The following is a 23,177-nucleotide window of genomic DNA, read 5'->3' on the forward strand; positions in this document are numbered from 1 at the left end:
AGCCACACATTTTAACAAAATGCTCAGAAAACACTTGAATAGTCTCTATTTATTTGGTTTCTAAAAAGCATTGGCTTCATTTTATCGAAACAAACGATTGTTCTTACAGAATGAAGCTTTTGAAAACGAGTGCTCTTTTCAAACTCTGTAAAGAATCTGCATGGCTGCCAAATTTGAAGTTATGAGGAAAAAGAGCAAACAAGAAAACACACTTGTCATGCTCATCTGTGTCCGAGCACTGCATGTAGACAAAACTATAGTGAGACATTGCAAGAAGTCTAATCAAGAGCACCTATAGGCAGCCTACTCAACCACATTTACATGTAAATCTGTATATGTACACGCCGGACAAAAAACAAACTCACAATTCTTTATGGATGCAAAATAATAATCATGTTCGCTAGGACAGTATTGAATTTCTCTATTTCCTTTTTTTTCCTCTTATACTGGATGATCCTGCTTTTAAACATGCACCTTAAGAGCTCAACAACCAACAAAATAAAAAGTAAGCAATGTATTTAGAAAAATAAAAACATGTCACAACAGAAATACAAATTACAACAAATCAAAAACACAAAAATGGAAGTAGTCTATTTTGAAGCTTTCTTTTAACGTACACAGCCAGATGACACAACTTTTGTAAACGAATAAATCAATAAAAAAGACTAAAAATCAAAGCAGTCAGGTATTTGTTTACTCTGTTCTCTCTTTGTTTTAAGGGAATTTATAGACCATCATGTGGAAAATAACGTAGCCAGAACAGAAGACCACAAATCACTGCACACCATCACAGAAGTTCAGCTGTTTTAGTAGCAACATGGCAACAAGGTGAGGAGATGCAGTTCCAGGAGTTCTAGAGTCTTTCAGGAAGATTGCTGAGGCGTGATCGCAGCTCCTTGCGCACCTGCGTCACCCTCGCCAGTTTGCGCTTGTATTCCTAAAAAGTGCAGAAAATGAGAAGAAAAAAAATCAGATGTTTAAGATTGTTTAAATGAAAATACTGGATCTGGCGTCTTTTCATTTTAATAAAATGTCTATTACCATTTCATGGCACACTTAGTCCACGTTTATGGAGACTAAAGCACTATTTAAGCCTAATTTGATTGATCAGTCCTGAAAAAATGACTAGTTTTTTTCAAAAATGAATGCATTTACTTTGTTTAATTGGCACGATTTATAGGATGTAAAAACAATTGACTGCAGCTTTACTATAGGGCTACCACTTTCCCCTGATGGGAGGAACAACTATAATTTTGTTTTTTTCCTAAATAAACGTAATGTTTTGTTTTTTTCCTCCTACAGAAAAGCCAGGCAGCCCAACAGCAGGAGTTAATACAAATAAGAATCAATGAAGCTTGAGGATAGATGAGAATCAATGCTGCATTATTGCTTTCTGCGTCTACATACATGTTCCTTATATGGGAATCGCGAGATGAGCACAAAATCTCCACAAATACCACTTCAGATTGACTCAGACTGGCCTTCTTCAATTCCAATTTGTTTTTTGCTTTAAAGTATATGATTAACTATACCTGCTAAACAGATTAAATAAAAAAATCTCATTCCAAATGTTGATTGTTTTGATTCTTGGTCGTTTGCAAACACTAGAAATATGGTTATTTATATGATGCAGACTTTATCAGAAGCTGTGAATGTAAAATAAAAGAACACTCAAAATCATTTCCATGTTTTATTTTCAGGTTTTTATTCTCAAATTGATTAACATGAGACGTTTTCCACTGGAACCCTGCGGATCAAGCCTTAAAGTTAATGACATAAATGAGAACTGATTGAAGGAGAATTTTATCGTTTCACACCTTTTTAATCCAAAAGGTGAGTAAATACTTACCTGGACTCAACTGAAAATGTACCCATTTAAACTGTTTCTTTTAAAAGGTTAGACTTTGTTCATAATTAACAAACGATCCACCTTAAGAGCAAATTAGTGAAGGAGATGAAAGGGACCTCTGCAGGGAGAGTTGCGGCTAAATCGAAGCAAAGCAAAAAGTGAGGCAGGCGAGACACAAACAGAACCATCAGAATATCAAAGTCAAAGAAGGAAGGTCAGAAGTTATTCACGCACTTCTAGTTTCTGCTCGTTCTGGGCCAAACCGTCCTTCTGGCTCTGCAGGAAGACCGCTAGCGTGCGCGTCAGTTGTCTCCTGTCGTCAATCTCTGCTGCCAAGCGGCCGCTGTAGTCTGCCAGCAACATGCAGGCCTCCTCCACCAGCCGGGAAAGCCGCTCTCCGGATTCTTTATCTGGAGCCAGAGCAGAGAACTAAGATCAACAGAGCATCGACCTCTTTCCCTTGTCCCTTTCGCAGAAGCCGATCGTTTTAAAACCATTTTGACCACAGCCACTGTCTGACCACAACCACTACAGCTGCTTCATGATGTTGCTTTAGGTTTAACAGAAAAGGGTTTATGATTTCAGTTTTACTTTGAAAGGACGGCTGGATGATAGTTTGTTTGTTTTTTAATGTTTTTTAACATAAACAGATCAATATCTCAAAGATTTCTAAACTAAAAAAAAAAAAAAAGAGTAAATGTTAAACTAAATTTAAATAAAATCCAGATTTAACAGGAACAAGTACAATAAAATTATAAAGAAGATGATTCCGGGTTCACGCCTGTGCCAAGTTGAAGTAAAGACAAAAACAGCGCTTCTACTTAATGTGACCTAGCTTGAACAGAACTAAAATAAAAATAATTAAAAAACCTAAGTAAAAGTTTTATTCATTCGTGTTTTTTTTAGTACTTTACTCCTCAACAACCACAAATGTTTAAGGGCATCTCAGTTTGATCTTTTGAACTCCCTGATCAACCTTCCGATATTGCTCCTCGTGGTTCTCCAGCTCACCTGTGATCCTGTGAAGGAGTGATGTATCCTGCACCTCATCGGGGAGGGAGGAGATGCGCTGACGCAACACCAAGTCACTGGAGGCTGCGTTCTCTAGCTCCTGCAGAGCTCGAATTAACTCTGCAGTCTGGTGCGGGAGGACAAAATGCATTTAAAAAAAAAAACTGGTTAAATGTTTTATAACTCTGCTATATCAGGCTTCCTGCATGACTTGTACAGAACTGCATCAAACTACAAACATGCTGGCAATCCCTTTTGGGTCATCACCTGTGGGGATTCAGCGGGAGAGCTGTGGGAAGAAAAGCCCTCATCATCAGGGTGGATTTCTTCATACGACCTTTTCTTTGATTTTGCTTCACCATCTAGGATCAATAATAAGGAGAACATGCTGTGCCTGACTTTTTTATTTTATTTTTCTTCCCGAATATCATTGTTGTTAAATCACATCAGGCAGAACGGAACAAAAGTGGGTTTAAAACTTACACAGGACTTGGGAGAGCTGATCCAGCAGGTGGGGTTCATAAACAGCCCTCTCCTGCCAGATGGATAAAACTCGACCCAACTGTTTTCTACAAACATCGTCCCCTTCTCTGGACACAAACAGAAAAATTACATCACTTCACTTCTAATGCAAGAACTCATCCCCTTAGTGTAAAAAAACAACAATTGAGTTTTTGTAGTCTAGCACTCAAAGTTTGCTATAAAAACAAATAAAGGTTGGTATTTACAGTGGTGGACAAAAATGTTGGTACCCCTCAGTTAAATGAAGAAAGTCCACAATGCTCACTGAAATGACTTGAAACGTTCAAAAGTAACAATACATTTATTGAAAATTAATCAAAATCAGCCATTACTTTTGAGTTGTTGATTAACAGAATTATTTAAAAAAAAAAAAACTAATGAAATAGGGCTGGACAAAAATGATGGTACCCATAACGCAATCTTTTGTTGACATGTTTCAGCTCCTTCCACAGATGTTCAAATGGATTCAGATCTGGGCTCATAGAAGGTTACTTTAGAATAGTCCAACGCTTTTCTCTGAGCCATTCTTGGGGGTTTTTGGCTGTGTGTTTTGGATCGTTGTCCTGTTGGAAGACCCATGACCTGCGACTGAGACCAAGCCTTCTGACACTAGGCAGCACATTTCTATCCAGAATGCCTTGATAATCTGGAGATTTCATTTGACCTTCACAACTTCAAGACACCCTGTGGCAGATGCAGCAAAGCAGCCCCAAAACAGAACTGAACCTCCTCCATGTTTCACAGTAGGGACAGTGTTCTTTTCGTTGTCTGCTTCATTTTTGATTCTACCAACATAGAGCTGATGTGTCTTACCAAAAAGCTCCAGTTTTGTCTCATCTGTCCAAAGGACATTTTCCCAGAAGCTTTGTGGCTTGTCAACATGCATTTTTGCAAATTCCAGTCTGTCTTTTTTATGATTTCCTTTCAAAAGTCCACTCTGGCTCAAACAACGACGAAGGGTGCGATCTGACACTGATGTACCTTGATCTAAGAGTTCACCTTTAATGTCTTTGGAGGTTGTTCTGGGCTCTTTGGATACAGTTCCAACCATCCGTCTCCTCAATTTGTCATCAATTTTCCTCTTCTGGACACATCCAGGGAGGTTGGCTACTGTCCCGTGGGTCTTAAACTTCTGAATAATATGTGCCACTGTCATCACAGGAACTTCAAGCTGCTTAGAGATGGATTTATAGCCTTTACCTTTACAATGTTTGTCTATAATTGTATTTCTAATGTCCTGGGACAATTCTGTCCTTCACTTTCTGTTGTCCATGTTCAGTGTGGTTCACACCTTTTCACCAAACAGCAATGTGACTATTTGTCTCCCTTGAAATAGTCAGACTGACTTATTATGGGTTTGAAAACAGCTGTGATGTCAATTCAAGGACATACCTGAGTCCATCATGACCCCCTGGACAATTAGTTCTCAGTCTTTTATGGAGGTATCATCATTTTATTCAAGCTCTATTTCATTAGTTTTTTTTTTTTTTAATAATTCTGTCAATCAACAACTCAAAAGTAATGGCTGATTTGAATTATTTAATTTTCAATAAATTTTAATTTATTGTTACTTTTGAACGATTCAAGTCATTTCAGTGAGCATTGTGGACTTTCTCTCTTTAACTGAGGGGTACCAACAATTTTGTCTACCACTGTAAGTCAAAGCATCAAACTGTTAAAAACAAAAAACAAATCAGACCTGTATACGTGTTTAAAAGCATCTACGATGACTGGTGCAAAGTCCAGGGTGAATTCTGGGCCTTTTTTCTTGCTGTTTTGAATGACGTCATTGGCCAAATAAAGGAAGGTCAGCTTCCGCGACACCCGAGCTGCAAATAGGAACAAAAGACACACCGCGATTTGTTTGGAAAGACAAAAACATAAAAGAAGCTGACTGTTTCATGGTTTTGATCTACTGGCAACTTTTCAATACAATGTGTGATTGTATTCGGACAGAAAATAAAAAATATGGTGATTCTTTTAGATTTTCTCGCCCACAAATACCCTGACGGGAAAATATACCGGTAATCGTCAGGAATTCACACGTTGGAAAATAAGAGCAGTCTGTTAAAATAAAAAAATGCTTCTATTTGTGAGGTTTGCATTAAAGCCCTTAAACCCCCTGTGAATGCATTCAAACATTTAGTGCACACACAATTTCCCGAAATACAACGTCCCCTTGAGGTGTCATTAGGTTGTGGACTAGCTCCTCCAGGGAAAATGTGCCATTATTAGCCAGAGCTTGAAAAATAAACATTGCTTAAGAAAATGTATCTGATCTACTCCTCATACTTCTGCGTATATTTGTTCATATCTTTTCATGGCACAACACTGAGGAAATAACCCTTTAACACAATAAAAAGGAGTCAGTGGTCTTGTTTAAACTTCCGTGTAAACTTATGTTTCCTTCATTACTTGTAATACAGGCACCCCTGGTAACAAAAGTGAGTACGCCCCTAAGTGAAAATGTGTAAATTGGGCACAACTAGTAATTTTTCTTCCCCGGTACCAAGTGACTCTTTAGTGTTACCAATGTCTTACACTCTCAACGTGGTCACTGGAAGTTCAACATGGTCTGATAAAAAGAGAATTGTTAACAGCCTGAAACTGTGCAGCAGCACAATGACCAAAACCATCCAGTGGTTTAAAAAGACAAGTTTGACTCAGAGTTGACTGGCTAAAGTTGAGTGCACGCTCTCAGCATCACATCAAGTGTGTGTGGCGTCAACCCCGTGAGGAGTACAAAGACAAGTGTGTCTTATGTACAGCCAAGCATGGTGGTGGGAGAGTGATGATCTGACGTTGCATGAGTGCTGCTGGCGTTGGGGTGCTACAGGTCATTGAGGGAAACATGAATGATAACATGCTGTGACATAGTGATGCAGAGTAATGGTAAAAGGCGTATACTTGTAAAGCGCTTTTCTACCTACAAGGCCCAAAGCGCTTTACAGTCACAGACCCATTCACCCAGTCACACACACAGTCACACACTGATGGCGGCTCCGCTGCCGAACACTGGCGCCAACCTACCACCAGAGGCAAGGTGGGGTTTAGTGTCTTGCCCAAGGACACTTCAACACATGGGTGTGCAAGGCGGGAATCAAACCTGCAATCTTCCGATCATGGGTCGACCGCCCTACCACTGCACCACAAGCATGACTTCCTCCCTCTGGAAATTAGGCCACAGGGCAGTATCCCGGCATGAACATGCCCCCAAACACACCTCCAAGATGACCACTGCCTAGCTAAAGAGACTGAGGGCAAAGGTGATAGACCTGCCTCTTTGGGGCGTCCTAAAATGAAAGGCGGAGGAGCATAAGGTCTGAAATCTGTCTGCCAGCTCCGTTATCTCATCACGGAGAAGTGGAAAAGGGTTTTAGTGGCAACCTGTGAAGCGCTGAACTCCATGCCTAGGAGAGCTTAGGCAGTGCTAGACAATAATGCAATGATGAACTTTTGAATAACGTAGTTATACACTTAGGAATTGCTCTTAAAACAATTTTTTTATAGCTAAAGTTATAGTTAAACTCCGTAACGAATGCAAATTGCAACAAGAGGATTCAGGGTGTGAATATTACGTATTTTTTTATTGTAAAAGTTTATTTGTGCATTTACATTATCACATTTTAGCATCGTTGTGACGTGATGGCACATTAGTTAATCGAGTTTCGAAAAACATGAACACATTTAAAAAAATGAGAAAGGTTTGAAGCTAAACTTAATGTATAAATATTTAAAAGAATACCCCCCCCCACACACACACACACACAATAAAAAGATTTTAAAAAACATGCACACACAAAAAAACAGCTAGTTGATACTGTTGTTGCTTGCTAGCGTTAGCAACTGTGCTAAACAACCCGCAAAGTCCATTTTAAACGATAGTTAGCTAAAATACAGCTGCCTTTCGGTTAGCTGAAATAGCCGCATACTTCATTACTAGTGCTTTGCAGGGGCTTTATTGTTATGTTTACTTTGTTTACACAAAGCTTACCTTTTTTCAATTCGTTGAACCACACGTTGACTACAGTCTTCGAGTGTTTTCTGTGATGGATGAGCCACAGGGACAGTGTCTGCACGCTCTGCTGAGAGTTGCTCAGCTCGGACAGTTTCTTCTCCAATGCTGCCTCGGAGAATGCTGACATCTCGACGTAAAAACCCCGGAGTCGAGACCCTTGGACGGGCAGCTATTATGGAGGTTGTCCTTTACGCAGGTGTCTGCAACTTACTTAGCAGCTTTCTCCAATAACTTTCGCCATCCGGTCTTTCTTTGATTATCACTCCGTTAAAATATCACTAGTTTCCTCAGAAGATAAAGCCACCTTCCTGGTGGTGGCTATCTTGCTGCTTTTGCTTGGGCGAACCCATTGAGTAATAAAAAAAGAAGGGGAATAAAAGCACAGGATCTTCCGCCTAAATGATGCGTTCATGTAAACAGGATTTACAACGATCATCAAAACTTCAAGTGAGAAAGCTCATCTTCACAAACCACTTTACAAATATTTTTCAAGAAGATTCTATACATATATTATTATATTATTTATATATTATAATCATAATTTATAAATAGTATAACTAGTTTTGATATTATCAGCGTTATTCTTATTTTTTATTTCCGCGCCGACTTGAATGCAACCTTTCGGCCACCGTCATCTCACCGAAGGACCGGTGTAGGTACAATACACCAAAAAAAAAAAAAAAAAAAAAAAAAAAAGGTACAATACACCAGATCACATTTAGAATAAAAGCATAGAATATGTTTATATTATTGTCTTAATAAAATAAAATACCATAAAAAAATAACGAGGAAGAATTGAGGAGTAGTCAATACTCAAATGACAGCTAAAGAAGTAAATTTAAAAACAATCGTAACTACATAGTCTAGTAACACGTTCAACACGATTGGTTAATGCCCCAAGTTTAAAACAACTGAATTTATAAATCTCTTGTTCAAATATTTAACTGTCTCTAGGTGCTACACAATAAATAAAAGGAAAAATATTAAAACAAAAGGAAAGTAAAACAAACGTAACTGTTATACGCTAAATAATTAATGAAAAATTGTACATTTAGCAGTACTTTCTAGATTATTTCAACAAGTAGACAAAAATACATTTTTTTAAATATTGAAATTGAAGTTTGAACTGATTAAAAAAAATTCGGAGTCACCATTTTTCAACCTTTTTAGGCAGCAGTGATCCAAAAAATGCTATAATAGTTGTTTTTTTATGTTTTGAACATTGACAGCTATGTACAAGATAACACAGTGAAAGGAAACAAAAACAAAAAAATAAAATAAAATAGATTACGCAAACCCAAGAATAACACACCTTTAATTAAACTCTTCAAAATTGTTTTGGAGCTCCTGAATTTCCAGTAATGTGATGGTACAGATAATTAAGTGACACGGGCAATTATTTCCATGAACAACAGTGCAGTGGTTGAAGAATACTGATAAGATTGTATGCAACTAAAAAAGTCAATGAAACCAGCTGAAATGCATTTATTCATCGAGAAGAAGCTCTGCAAAAGCAGGTTCGACATCATCTCCCCTCATGTCCATAAATGGTCGCTCTACCCCACATGAACATGTAATAAACAATTATTCAGCTCTAATTGTTTGAAATTGGTCTGACAGTAAGATACCTCCCCTTTTCAACAAACAAAAAAAGAAAGAAATAGATTTAATGATATAAATCTAGAAATGTAACCAGCACCATTGTTAGCTAGTGCAGTAAAGCTACCCTGAGAAGAACAGAGGGGCGTTCACAACAACAGAGCTACCTCTGGATCTGCAGAAAACTGACACAAACTGACACCTGAAGAGGTTAGTGATTAATGACAGTCATTGTCATTTACAATTTACAAGGAAGTTCAGAAAAAGTGGAATACTTTTGTAAACATGTTTTGTACCAGAAGATTCAAACTTAAAGAACACCGAAAGCAAAATCTGTCATGGTGACACACAAGAAGGTGTTCATAGGAGAAATAGTTAGATTTTTCTTCCAATTAGAAACCAGCTGTGTGATAAACACAAAAGGCTTCGTCACCAACGGCCTGGCTGGGTTGGGTCAAAGCATCAGCTTGCTTCGTACCCTGATCGGCAGCACTGCTCACCGGACAAGACAAGGCCTGCCCTGGTTTTGTAGCTGGTCCAGGACTGTAGTTGGCAAAAGCCATCAATTTCATTTGTATTTGGCTGTATTTGGCTTGACAGTTCGCGGTGAGATGTGGATTACTCAGTGGAGCATCCTGGGTACAACCCGTGATGAAATCAGTGGGGGTTTGCGGTTGTCTTGGGTCAGCCTCATAAAACCCTCCTGTGGTCTGAGCAGAGATACTGCCACAGTGGGTGAGAGCATCTCTGTAGCAGGTAGACATGTTGACGGCATCTACAGGAGGAACTCCAACTGCAGGGAAGTCATAACACCCCCACATGCTGCCTGTGTGAGGACCTGCGTCACTCCATGCCACCTGCTGGTAGGCATAGTATTGAACAGCACTGGAGCTTGTTTCTCCATCATTTCTAAACTTCTGCATGTCTGTTCCAACTGCATTTAAAGCAGATCTGTAGCCCTGTTCAGTCCCACATTGTTCCGTTCCACTACAGAAGGATAAGTCTTCTCCATGAGGATCCATCAAAAATGCACTCGTCACTTGAGAGGCTTCATTCTTCCAGATGTGTGGAAACTCCTGACTTGGCCTTTCTTCATACTGTCCTGTGTTGTACGCCTTTTCGTAAAACACCATGTCCCCCGCTGCCTCAGCCGCGTCTTGGTGCTGGTGTCTGAAACCATTGCCGGTGCCCAGAAATGCAGCTGGATCTTGTGTGACATCAGGATCTCCTCCACAGAAATCTTGCAGCGTGTCGCAGCTGTGCATCTGCGCGTCGTCTTCGACCGCATAGGATTGAGAATCGCACGCCAACTCCGAGCCCGATATCTCAGACTGAGCTCGGTGGAGGCCAGAGGAAGGGCTCTTGGCGCTGAAAGACTGCCTCTCCAGGAGCATCGCCCCCTTCCTGAGCGGCAGATTTACAACAAACACCGTGTTTGGCTTTTTCTTCTTCTTCTTCTTCTTCTTTTGCCCCAAAGTCTGTGATTCTCTTGACATCGGGGCAGAGCTTTTCCTTGGAAATGTAGACTTTTCCCCAAAATCTCCTAAAAGAGGAACTATAACTATGAGTAAAGCAACAATAAAAAAAGGGAGGATTTTTTTTTTTAAAGGTGTAGAGAGGCAGACACCTTCAGTAATTTCCGTTTGTTTTTGGATCGGTGCCCAGCCCTCTGAAAGCATCTTTAAACCTGAAAAATAAAAACACTGGGAGTATAAAATTAAAAATCACACACAAAAACCCTTCACCTGAAGGGAAACATCAATAAAAATATGAACAAAAAAAAGGAACAATTCTGTTTTTGCAATAAAATATTTACCCTAAAATTTAAAAGTTGAGAGTTTCAATTTTTTTTCTCCTCTTTAATACAAAAACACTTCTATATTAGTTAATTTCAGCTAAACAACATTAAAGTCTTCCTCTAATAAGCTTTAAGATTCAATCTGATCAGAAAACTATAGACATGGTGGCAATTTAATAGAATGAGGAGGGAAACTTCTACTTCCTGGATGAACAGAAAAGTTGCAGCAGGAGAGAGGAAGTTTCCCCACAGTCGGTCATGTTAAGAGGTCTGCACTTACACCAGTGGTAACTTTTTCCAGAGAGGTGACTACAGTAGGTTTCGGGGACATGTTCTACCTGGGAACACGAGCGACATTCTTCAAACAAGAACAGCATTACAATCAGAATAAAATGGAGAAAGGACGACCCCAAGGGAAGGAGAAAAGGAAGCTGTGAAGATTCATATCAGACAGAAACACACAAAACAACAGGAGAATTCAACAATCCACCAGTGTGCGTAAGACGCAGTTCTGACAACTATCCCTCTTTAAAAACAGTCATTGTTTCACATACATTTAACCCATTAACCTAAATGTTCAAGAAGTCTTTCCCATTACCTACCTGAAAAGAAAAATGATCAGTTCAAATAAAAAGTTTTGGTTTCATTTCCTCAAACTCGATTATTTAAAATCCATTTTGAAACGTAAACCACATTCCAAAACAGTATTTTGTAATTTACAACCTTATAAAACATGATTCTGTTCATCATTTTAAACTACATCCAACTACAGAATAGTTCAGAGGGAAAACACATAGAAAACAAGCCTCTAATAAAAGGCTAAAATATAAAAGCAGGGAAAAAAATACGAAAAACCTTTATATTAAAAATCTAAAATAAAATAATAGTTGGAGGGTGAAGATCTAGAAATGAAAGAAAAGCTTGTTCTTTCTCACCTTTTTTCTGTAAAATTACAGCAAATGCTGGACTAATTTGTATAAAGAGGATACCTTCAGCTCCTCTCTGCCCTTCTCGTGCTCCACTTTCATAGCCAACAACTGCAGAAGCTGACAATTGTATTTCAAAGGTTCATGAACCTCCTGCAGCTGGTCGGGATAAATTTCCACCTACAAATAAAAAAAACAGACTCTTATCTCCTCTCTAATGTGTGGTACATGTGTGTGTTTGCCTTCTTTATTGCTTTACCAGGTAATTGATCAGATGTGAGGAGCTGGTTAGATGATCAATAATATCCTCTTTGCTGGATTTGATGCGACAGCAGTGGCATAAGAAACAGAGAGAGCAGCCGTCCTGACCTTTCAACTCAACTACTCGGGTGAGACCTGTTGCAAACACCAGCAGTACTTGAAATGAAAAATTTAAACAGCTATATTGATTGACACTATGAAGAAGAAATATGGCGTTACAGCTTGTGAAACCAGAAGACTGGCGGTTTAAATGACTTCAAACGTTTTCCTCATCTGTTACTCAAGGCTTTTCCTCACCGATAAGAAGACTGGGTCCTGAATATTGGTCCAGAAAGCTGCTTTCACACACCAGAGATTCCCATCTTTCGCCGTCTTCCGGGTGACTTTGTGAGCAGCTCTTCGTCTCAGGCTCTCGACGATGTTCGCTGCTGCTTGGAGAGATCCCGCCACATTCTGAACCTGGCTCTGGTTTTTTCCGAGAGTTGTGTGGAAACAAAACAATCCTCTGCGACTCGACGGCAGGGTGGAACAACGCAGCGTCCGAAGAGCTGCCGGGTCCACCCTGTTCGCATTTCAGGGTGTTTATCACAGTTAAAGCTGCGGCATTGGAAAAACAAAGAGGTGGTAGTGTTGGAATAATTGTACATAAGTCATCTCATATTTACTCTGAACTTTTGAACTATTGTCTGTATATTGCTTTTCTATGAGAAATTGGCTCTCGAGAACGAGGGACGTGACCCAGCGCAGCTGTCCTGCATTTGATCTGGTGACAGATGATCACCTTTGCTCTGCAGGAGATGAGCTCTGAAACCACAGGGCGCAACAACAAAGCTGTATCTCAAAGGAGCAAATATTTCTGTTTTTTTAGATTAGTTTATTGACCTGTGTGGGTTGCATTGTCCCCCCCCCCCTTTTCAGAAGCATCTGTATGTAGGGAAACACCCTGATTATGAATAAAAGTGAGGAGGCAGACCTTTGTAAACTCAGAGCAAACGGAGAATTGCATGAGTGTGTTCCTGTCTGCTCTCTCTCCACAAAAGATTTAAAGTGACTCCGTGTCCTTTCTTCCTGCTCAAATATAGTTGAGAAGTGTTGGTTTAGTTTAGACCCAACAGGTAGAGAAAATACCCAAGAACAAACAATGCAAAGGAAAAAAAAAAAAAAAAAACACATTAAACGGCCAACAGATTATTTGATAGCATAAAGTAAAATGCATTTCTGTCAAATCTACGACTTTTGCTCATTTTTAAACTTTTAAAGTCAAGCAAGCCAGTCAAAATGACGACACTGGGTATTGAATCACTTCTTAAAGACCCACTCCAATGAAAAGTTTGTTTTTGTTGTGTTAATATGCTCTTGTGGCATTTTTTAGATGATGGAGAACATATATAAAGATAATTAAGATACAAATTCCATTTCTGAGCATTTTCTTATTTAAATCGTTGTGAATAAGACGCAGATGGAAATAAATAAATAAAAAAGCATATTTGTGATATGGAAAATACGCTGGACATGCCAGAAGCTCCGCATGCTTTGCGCCCTCAGCGCCAACATTTCTGGTGAACTTCTGCTGCTCTGCAGAAACTATGTCCTAGGAAACGACATGGTTTTTCCGGGATTTTGGCTGAAAACGGCATCAACAAAATTAAAAAGACAAGACTTTTTTCAAAAGATCAAAAGATGATCGGAGTGGGGCTTTAAGCACCGGCCGGACTGATTCCATACTTTCCAGTGTTAGAATAACAATTTTAATCATATTTGAAACTTAGGATGGGAAAACATTCACTAACCGTAGTTTTCACTCCAAGTTGCCATCTTCTGATGTACAGCATCTTCAACTTCTAACAACTTTACATAAAAATGCAAACGTGACTAGATGCTCTCTGGATCTGCAGTAAAAGCTCAGCACGCGGTAAATATGGCGTACCTGAACATCGCCGGGTCCCTCTCTGCTCTCCAGCATCTTGGCCAGCGCCATTAAAGGCCAGGCCTGCTTTGACAGGTCAGAGTTCACCGGCCACTGAGAAACTAAATGGGGCTGAGAGGCTTTCTGCCAGGGGACAGCGTCATCTGTTACAAAAGGCGGTCCACGGCAACGCTGACATGACTCACTGGCGGCACTTACAATGTAGTTGTATCTGTGGAGACTTCCCAAAATGTGATTCCGCATGTCAGCCATGTCAAGCCGACGCACGCACACGTGGCAAAAATATACCGCCGCCCTGTTCTGCGTTCCCACGTTCACCACTTCCACAATACTGCTCAGGCCTGCAAGAACATAAAACGGCGGATGTTTGGGAGTCAAGAACGGGGCAAAAGGCGAGCGGGAGGGAATTCTGCTACCAACCAATTATAGGCTGTAATCTGTTCCTGTTGTTCAGATAGGTCTTGAGGGAATCGAACAGCTGGCTTTTGCTCGAAACGTCTACAAACAAGATAAAGCATCAAACCCTTTCATGGAGGAGTCAAGGGCACAAAACGGTTGATGAAATGTGTTGCTGGAACCCCCACCTGGCTCCATCATGCAGCTGAAGAAACGCCACCTGTACACAGAGAGACCAATTCAAAAACACCCGTTTCTAATTCATTTCTGTTGAGATCATGCAGTATTTACTGTAGAAAGCGACCTGTGCGTGTTGAAGAAAACATTTCTAAAAACAGAACTTAAAATAAAATAAAAAACAAATATGTCACTTTTTTAGACTACAGTGTCATCAAAGATGAAATAACTGAAGGAAAAATACAAACAAAAAGATGGAAGAAAGCAAGCACAAATCTTTTTTTGTGGTGAAAGTTTCTGTTTTGCTATTTTTTTTCTGTGTTTTTGGCAGAAGATTGTGTTGTGGCCTTTGTGTTACTTTAGTCTGAAAACTAGTGCTTTATAAATGAAGTTTGAGCGGAGAGACACCCCAAATCACATGACCAATTTTAAAGAGTGTTTCTGACTGTCCATTTCTGCTGTTTTTTGTTTGTTTTTTTAAAGTGGGGGCTTCAAACTAAATACAACATGAGGTTAAACTTTGTTTTGTTTTTCAGTTACCTCCAAGACTTGAAAAAACATTCAGGTTAACCATTTCTTTTTGCAGAAATGGCCACAGCAGGCAAAAAGTGTGAAATCGCTCTTCATCCCATGAAGTAAAATCGTCATCACATCATCCATTGATACATTTAATGCCGCTGGATGCTGGACAAAGTTCATGGGAGGTTGTATGGGAGGAGAGGGGCAGGAGATGTAGGGTTTAAAAGTTTTATGAAAGGAGATATTTGAGAGATGGTGTTATTCCAACAAAAGCTAAACAGCCTTCAACCAGGAAGGACTCAGCTTGAAAATGAAAAGACACTGCTCTGAAATGACACAAATCGTGTGTGGAATCTGATTCTTAATGTAGTTAATTAAAAAAAAAAAAAAAGGTCTGAAACATTGGCAGCATTTTTATTTTGAAAGTTATGTATAATTTTGTTGTTTTACCAAAACTCAAACAAGCTTGTGATGTGGTCACACGTGTTCAGCCAGCAGTGACTTGGTGTCAATCTTATTTTGAAAGTTGTTTCAGGAAAATCAGAACCAAAAATGCGTGAGACATTAGCGCATTTAAGTGTGAAAGGTTGCATTTAACTTTGCAGTATGCTCAATTTCAACGCTGTTTTTTAACACGTTTAGTTGAAGTGAAAAATAAGCTTTGTCAAAATTTGCAATGTTGCAAAATATATATATATATATATATATATATATATATATATATATATATATATATATATATATATATATTTTTTTTTTTTTTACACAATTGTGTGATTTTAGGTACAATGTGGCAAAATGACAACAAAAAAATCACTGTCAAGTCATATGTAGATGTGGTTGTACTGAAAAAACTGATACCAAACAAGGCAAAGTTAACAGTTTTTAAGCTATACTAAAAATAAACAAAAACAATTAAAAAATCCCCCCAGATTCCTAAGGATTAAGCTGTTTAGTCCACACCCTCCTGTTTCAGCAATCCTATTGCATTCTGGCAAAGCTTATAATGTCTTTTTGGTCATACACCAAGATTTTATTAAAATCCTTCAAATCCCATGAGAAAAAATATGCTTTAAAGAAAGCCAGTACAAGTTCTGGTCAATTGTAGTTCAATTCCAAACCATCCTGTTCTTACATTAACTAAAAGCAGAGGCTTTAAAAAAAAGAACATACATGTCAAATTATTACTCTTATATACATGTAAAGTCCAACTGTTTCTTTTGTCTAACATGAATTTAAAGAAAGTGTGAAAGCATATTTGTAGTACTTAGATTGGCAAATTCACAACAAACTTGATGGTATTCTGGATTATTTTAAGGTTTAAGCTTTTTACTATAATTGACAAATGAAAGTAAGGGGGGGGAAATTGGATCTCAAGGTTTTTTCCCCCATTCATTCATTCATTTTCTAATCTGTTCTATCCTTTTTAGGGTCACCAGATCCTATCCCGGCCACTTGCAGGCAAAGGCAGGGGACATCCTGGACAGTTGCTTGTCTGTTGCAGGGCCACACATCACACACCCACACACTCTCACACTCACAACTAGAGACAATTTAGAGTAATCAATTAACCTATGAAGCATGTTTTTGGACGGTGGGAGGAAGACGGAGTCCCCGGAGAAAACCCACACGAGCATGGGGAGAACATGAAAACACTCAGAAAGGTCCCTCATTGATGTTCTGTTTCAGGTCCCCCGGGGGGCCTGAAACAGAACCGGGGGCCTTCTTGCTGTGAGGAAAGAGCGCTAACCACTGCGCCACCGTGCAGCCAAAAAATTAACAAATCAATGGATCATGTCATCCGTTTTTATTCCACCATTTGCTTACAAATAAACATGTCACTGTGTTGATTGATTGGTGTGATTCAATCTTTGACCAGTAGATGGCAGTAATGTAACGTTATATTTTGACAAAACACGAAGTAGTCAGTTTGTTGTTTTTTTGGGGGGGGGGGGGCATTTGTGTTTTAATATACATTAAAAGAAATGTTCAACTGCAGAATAAAGTTTAAAACTTACTTCAGTGACTACTATTTGAATAGGGACAAATTAGCCTTGACGATTGCCGTTTTGCAGTTTTGTCAAATAAAAATTACCACTTTTTGACTTTTGGGGGGTTCAAAAATATTTACTAAAAACAAAGATAAGCAAAAAAACAATCCTAACACAGAGCTGTCCTTTTTTAAAATAAATTAACAGCTAACGAACCACTGAGCCAAAAACAGTTTATAAATCAGTTCATAGTCAACTTTGACAAATTGATCATAATTGTGTACAAGTTTTGTGCTCTGCTCTGTTACCACACACAGACACACAATCTTATCTACAATTGATATTAAACTAAACTTTTAAAGGAAACTGTATCTAGACATGATCAAAATGCAAGTTTACTTACACGCATGGACCGGTGACGTGTTTTGCTTAGCTCGTACCTTCCTGAATAACCGATTAGTTTTCTTGAGGTTTATCAACCGCAACGACTGTGGTTGCAGTACTTCCTTACCGCTGAGACCCACAAAACGCTTTCATCCTTCGGCCAATCAAATTAACTGGTTTGTGCACGTGACCCTGCAGCATGAAAAGAGGTAAATTGGGGACATTTCCTCTGAAAAATCTTTATAGAAGCCAGGAAAGTAAGTATCTGCGAGCCTACACGAGTTTTTTTTTTAATTTTGCACTTTTTAAATGGTATTTTAAATAAAAACAGAAAACTAAGATACTTTTAAAAAAAAGTCAAAAATATTAAAAGTATAAAGATAAATATTGAATTTAAAAAGGATAAAATTCATTTTTTATTGAAAAAAGTGGGTTGTGGTAGACTAATTTCTGAAAATATTCTATTTTGCAAAACTTCTTTTGAGGATAATGCTATCCATAACATGTAGTATTATAAAAGATATCCTAAGGTATTTTTATTTAAACCAAAATTATATATATTCTAATGAATGCCAAAATTTGGTTTATAAAACTAGTATCCTGTTCTAAAAAAATGTTTACATTTTTTTTTTTTTTTTTTTAAAGTCGTTTTTTTTCTGGATGCACCCTGGAGTGCCAATAACAGAAAATTCTATAAAAGTAAAAATGTTCCCTTGATCTTGTTACTAACTTGGCTAACTTTATCTTTTTAGATTTTGACATTTCCAGTGTGTCATCATACACATTTTAGCTCTGAATAGGACATATTATGGGGATGGATGAGAATAGGTGTAATTTCACCTATTTGGTGAAAATTATAAGGGAAAATGTCAGTTCTGTCACTTTCTTGCAACAGTTGTCATTTGTTTTTTGTGGGTTTTTTTGTATGCTGGACCTAAAGAATCAATAGGAGCAGGAAATCACCTTTTGGCCTGTTAACTCCACTTCTATGTGTTTTCACAAGTGTTTAGTTGTGTAGTGATTTTTTAAAAAAGCAGCTGGCATCTTACCACTTTACATCATAATTAAAGTAAATCCTGTTAGTGGGTTTTAAGGCTTTATGTTGTTTGTGCTGCACTTTCTGAAGGCTCCAGTCCTCTCTCTCTGCTATCTAAATTGCAGTGAAAACCTGCACTGAGAGCAGTTGAAGGGTTACAGTCCTTCTTCCCTCACAAACACATTGGGGAACTTCCACAATCTCTCTTGTTGAAGTCCAGCTGACTTCCCTGGGTTCTTTAGTTTGGAGTCAGATGCAGCTGAAGTTTCAGAAATCACACTCCGTACTCTGAATCTTAGTTGGCCTTTGCAAAGGGAGAATCCAGCACAGCCTCTTACACCAGCTCCTCAAACAGTCTGTGCTCAATTCTGCCTTCCTCCTTTGGGCAGGCTCGTTTTATTCATCAACACAGGACGTGTACGTCCAATTACACCTGTTTCACACTTCATGACAAACATCCTCCTCATATGCTTCTTTACATTTGTTTACACCATGGGGAGTTGTTTTTTGACACAGCATGCAGGTTGGCACACGAGCACTCTTAACCACATCCTTCAGTTCCTCTTTATCTGCTGTTGACCGTTGTCTTTTAAATTTCCACAGTAATCACACACCCATTTTATCAAATGCATGTCTCATATTTGCTTGACTAACATATAGAACATTAATATACTTTTGATTATAATTTCCACACTCTTTAGAGTCACCCTCTGGGTGTGTAGAACTGGGGGGTCACAGAGGATCCTAGGTTTCTCCCCATTTATAACAAAATTCTTTGCATAATTTCCAAGGTTTGAAGTTAAAAAAAAGTTATATTTTATTTTGATTGAAAATGATGCTAACTTGTCTTTGAGAAATGGAACAATCCTGACAAACTTGTGCAGTTCTGTAGTGATAAGGGTATATTCAGACTGGGAAAACGTTTGGCACGGACCCAGTCCCCGGATCGAGTCCTTGCTTTTGGTCTGTATTCAGACTGGCTTTCCTCAGTCGAATCAAAGCTTGTAAACAAAACCATGTGACCAAAAATCTCTTCACTTGTTGGTCAGGATTTTCTAGGGCGGGGCAAAGCAACTAGAGGCAAAAATTATCCTGCACTTGTAGTTTATTATCAAACATCTGTATCAATGTCAGGTATAACACCTTTTTCTTGGTACTTTGGTCCAGTGGAGGCATGCTGCAGGGCGTTTTCCGACAAAAAGACAGCTCAGAAGGTACGCTAAGAAGTGTTTATGACATATAATAATAATGGATTAGATTTATCTGCGCTTTTCCAGTCGCTCAAAGCGCTTACAGTGTGTCCATTATTCATTCACTCCTCATTCATACTTGGTGATGGTAGCTACTGAGGTAGCCACAGCTGCCCTGGGGCAGACTGACAGAGGCGTGGCTGCCAGTTCGCGCCTACGGCCCCTCTGACCATCACCGGGAACATTCATGCACATTCACACACCAGTGGAGCCACACTGGAGGCAAGGAGGGTGAAGTTGCCCAAGGACACAACAACAGTTGGCTGGGGGAAGAGGGAATCCAACCGTCGACTCTTCGATCATTGGACGACCTGCTCAAACGCCTGTGAAGGAATTGTTCTGAATTGATCTGATTACATTTCAGTGAGTTGCTGTGTCTCATCGTTGTGCTGTTATGGCATTGCTTTAACCGATGTCTGTTAAGGAACAACAAAGTAGCTTTTAGGATGGGCGCTAACTGCATGACAAGACACAGAAAAACATGGAAGAAGTGTTTTAAAATAAACATTCTAACAAATAAACAGTTGGACCCTTTTTTCTGTTTGTCCGCAGCTCATCTGTTGTTTCATTCCTACTCTGTTCATGTCGGCTACGGTGGCTTTTTTAGTTCAGTTGTTCCACTCCGATGACGCCTTGTGTTCAGACTGCGGAATCTCAGAGCGAACCGAAGCTCAGTCTGATTGGAAACGAACCGAGTTCCCCTTCCAAAGAGGGGCCCAAGAGCAGTTCCTGGTCCTGGATCAGGGTCCGCTTGGGTGTATTCAGGCTTAAAATTTGTTCCGGATTATGGTAAATAGCGTCTACTTGTATGGCACTTTCTTACCTCCCTCGAAGGCCCAAAGCACTGTACAGTCACAAACCCATTCACACACAGACACATTCACACACTTAGTATCGGGGGAAAAGAATTCTGGTTCACTTGAAGCGAACCAAATGTGTGTGCTACTCCGTGCAAGCACAATATCACTTGTTGCCTGATAAGTCTTAGGCTACTGTCAGAAAAATTCATCTAGACAATAAAAGAAAAACACAATAAGGAACCACACCAGCAAGAAACGTTTCTTGTATACAAGGTAGAAAGTCAAGTGTGACAGTTGACTCCCATCACCCTCTTCTCTCTCAAAGGACTGCTCCTCTCCTTGTCCATTTATTGGAAAAACCAAGTAGGAGATTACAATTTACGAGCAGAGAAACAAAGTTAAAAGTTCATTGGGGTGTTGTATAATTAACCTTTTGGGCATGTTTTCAGTTCAAACAGCATTCTTTCCTTATCTGCTATGGACAGTGTGTCGTAAAACCCCCTCTTCCTAGTTTAGGGTAAGAAGCAGTCAATAAAACACAGAAGAACTGTTGCTGAAAAGGTAAAAAGTTTCGTTTGAGTTAACATTTAAAAACACATTTGAACAATGATAAAAATAAAAACTATTTCTTTCACAGCCATGTAGACTCATAGAAACGCACATGTACTCCATTGTGTTCACACAAATCAAATCAAATCAAACTTTATTTATATAGCTCTTTTCCCACAAAGCATAACAAAAAGTGCTTTACATTTAAACAACACAAAATAGATAATATGACAACAAACACGAAAATTAAGATAGAGCCCCCTCCCCAGACCTCCACACAACCCCCCACCCCACCCCCTAACTGATGATGGGCAATAGGCTGAGCACAAAAACAAAATCTGGGTTGTTTAAACGCTAATATTTGGGACCTCCCTCTCCGTGAATAACTCCACATATCCAGCTAAATGCAGCATCACAGACAGGGACCGGCTCCACCACAGCTAAGTGGTGATGCAGGCTCCCATCTAGAGCTGCAGCGGCTGAACAGCAGCCGACCCAGAGGGAGAGGATCCAGCTGAGGAAGCAGCGGATATAAAAATTAAAATTAAAATTAGAATGAAAAAGTAAACCTATTGATAAAAGAAATAAACAAATAAACATTGAGATAAGGTAAATTAAAATAAATCGTTAGTAATCTAGTGTAAATTCATAAAACAAGAAAAAAATGGATGAATAAATACAAAATAAAAAAATATATACAATAATAATAATAGTAGTAAAAACTTGCTATAAGCCAGGTTAAAGATCACAGCTCTATTCTGATACATGGAAGTCTTGGTGTCATATTATTCCACAAACCGCAAATGTTAATTCCTCCTCCATGATCAGTTTTCCAACGATTGGCACTTATGTGAATTAAAAGGACGCTATCCATGTGCCACTACCAAATCTGACTTCCTGATTGGTCAAAGTTTCACCTTGTTTAACTTTCAACGCGCATTCAATTGTCGTGTGTTTTGTACGTATGTAGAGCTCAAAAACGGTCATAGAAACTTGCGTAGCGACATGTGAATGCGAAAGTTTTGAACACAGAATCTCAAAACATGCATTTACATGTACATAAAGTTATCACTGGATGTAGCCGCTTGAACGCACGTAGCTGAGAGCGGTGTGAGCTTCAGACTGTTGCGACCCGGTCTTTGAATCAGGTGAAGACCATGAAGAGAAAACATGGTGTAAAGAAGTGAAGTGTTAAGAAAATGTATCCAAAGTTATTATTTGAGTTTGCTAGTTTAATTCTTTTATTATCACACCAAATTATACTTTATAGGAATGTGTTTCTGATGTCTGGTTTATGCAAAACAGCTGTGCAAGCAGTTAATCACACCTAGCTCCAGAGTTGTTCTAGCTTTCACACCCATGCAGGGGGAACTGAGAAACCCTCCCTAAAATCAAAGATGGTGCAGAGTGTGAGAAAATAAAAGAGTCCTGTGGAACAAATGTGGCATTGTTTCTTTTGCATGTCTGTGTGGACAAGTCTGTATTTATAATTTGGGTACGAATATTGCACACAAAATAATGCCATTTTTATAGTCCCTTTTTCAGAAAGAGTTTCCTGATGTGGAGTCTGCAGCACGAGGAAGTGCTCAAAACATCCGGGCCCCCTCATCCAGCACAACCAGCCAGTTTGAAGACACAAATAAAAACTAGTTCTTCTAGTTTTACAAAATGTCCTTCTGAATCAAGTCTTAAGGCCAAACTCTGAGAAGAACTGGAAAATGTAATAACAATTAAATGTAAAATGTTGCTATTGCTGTGTTAATGATTTTATCAGCATGTTTTTTCAAGATTATATGTATTCATCAATGATGTGAACTTACATTGTCTTTTTTAACATTCAAGTATTTGACAAGTACACACTGTCCTTGAGAAAAAAAAAATGCTGAATGGCCAAATCTGCAGTTAAGATATTTAAATGTACTGCTACCTTAAATGCAGCATCAGTGTGACACATTTGTTGGAATTGATGTGCACAAACTTACAGAATATCTTCAGTTTGTTTTTTTCGACTCTTTGATGCAATAACTGAGACATCATAGTATTCTACCTAATTTGTGTTTTTCTTTGATTTTGCAAACATAATAAAATGACATGCGAAAATCTTTACTAGCTTGCAAATGAAACATGAATGTAAGGATTTAAAAATAAAAAAATAAACAAGAAC

General features: G+C 38.8%; 2 protein-coding genes across 6 annotated transcripts; both read right to left on the reverse strand.

Moving 5' to 3' along the window:
- Positions 1-34: 34 nt before the first annotated feature.
- Positions 35-7,818, reverse strand: LOC101157956 (regulation of nuclear pre-mRNA domain-containing protein 1A). Its single transcript, XM_004074194.5, has 7 exons — positions 7,377-7,818; positions 5,082-5,211; positions 3,344-3,450; positions 3,128-3,222; positions 2,861-2,987; positions 2,084-2,259; positions 35-937 (listed from the first exon to the last, which is right to left on the reverse strand). Exons 1-7 carry the CDS (start codon positions 7,525-7,527, stop codon positions 854-856), a joined length of 870 nt encoding a protein of 289 aa, XP_004074242.1. The 5' UTR covers positions 7,528-7,818; the 3' UTR covers positions 35-853.
- Positions 7,819-8,697: 879 nt separating this feature from the next.
- si:ch211-199g17.2 (uncharacterized) lies at positions 8,698-17,564 on the reverse strand. 5 transcript variants are annotated; one of them, XM_023960145.2, is made up of 12 exons: positions 17,398-17,564; positions 14,496-14,527; positions 14,332-14,409; positions 14,110-14,252; positions 13,912-14,034; positions 13,775-13,832; positions 12,282-12,581; positions 11,983-12,119; positions 11,787-11,903; positions 11,078-11,135; positions 10,627-10,686; positions 8,698-10,542 (listed from the first exon to the last, which is right to left on the reverse strand). In XM_023960145.2, the coding sequence occupies exons 2-12, from the start codon at positions 14,506-14,508 to the stop codon at positions 9,392-9,394; spliced, it is 2,238 nt and encodes a 745-aa protein (XP_023815913.1). In that variant the 5' UTR covers positions 14,509-14,527; positions 17,398-17,564; the 3' UTR covers positions 8,698-9,391. The 5 variants fall into 5 exon arrangements, with proteins under 5 accessions (XP_023815913.1, XP_078810732.1, XP_023815911.1 ...); XM_078954606.1 differs by having other exon boundaries at positions 11,078-11,228; positions 17,398-17,536; XM_023960143.2 differs by having other exon boundaries at positions 13,912-14,252; positions 17,398-17,536.
- Between the last annotated feature and the right edge of the window lie 5,613 nt (positions 17,565-23,177).

This window comes from Oryzias latipes, chromosome 11 (assembly GCF_053564925.1).
Source record: "Oryzias latipes strain Hd-rR chromosome 11, Olatipes_Hd-rR_3.1".
NCBI classification, from domain to species: Eukaryota; Metazoa; Chordata; class Actinopteri; order Beloniformes; family Adrianichthyidae; genus Oryzias; species Oryzias latipes.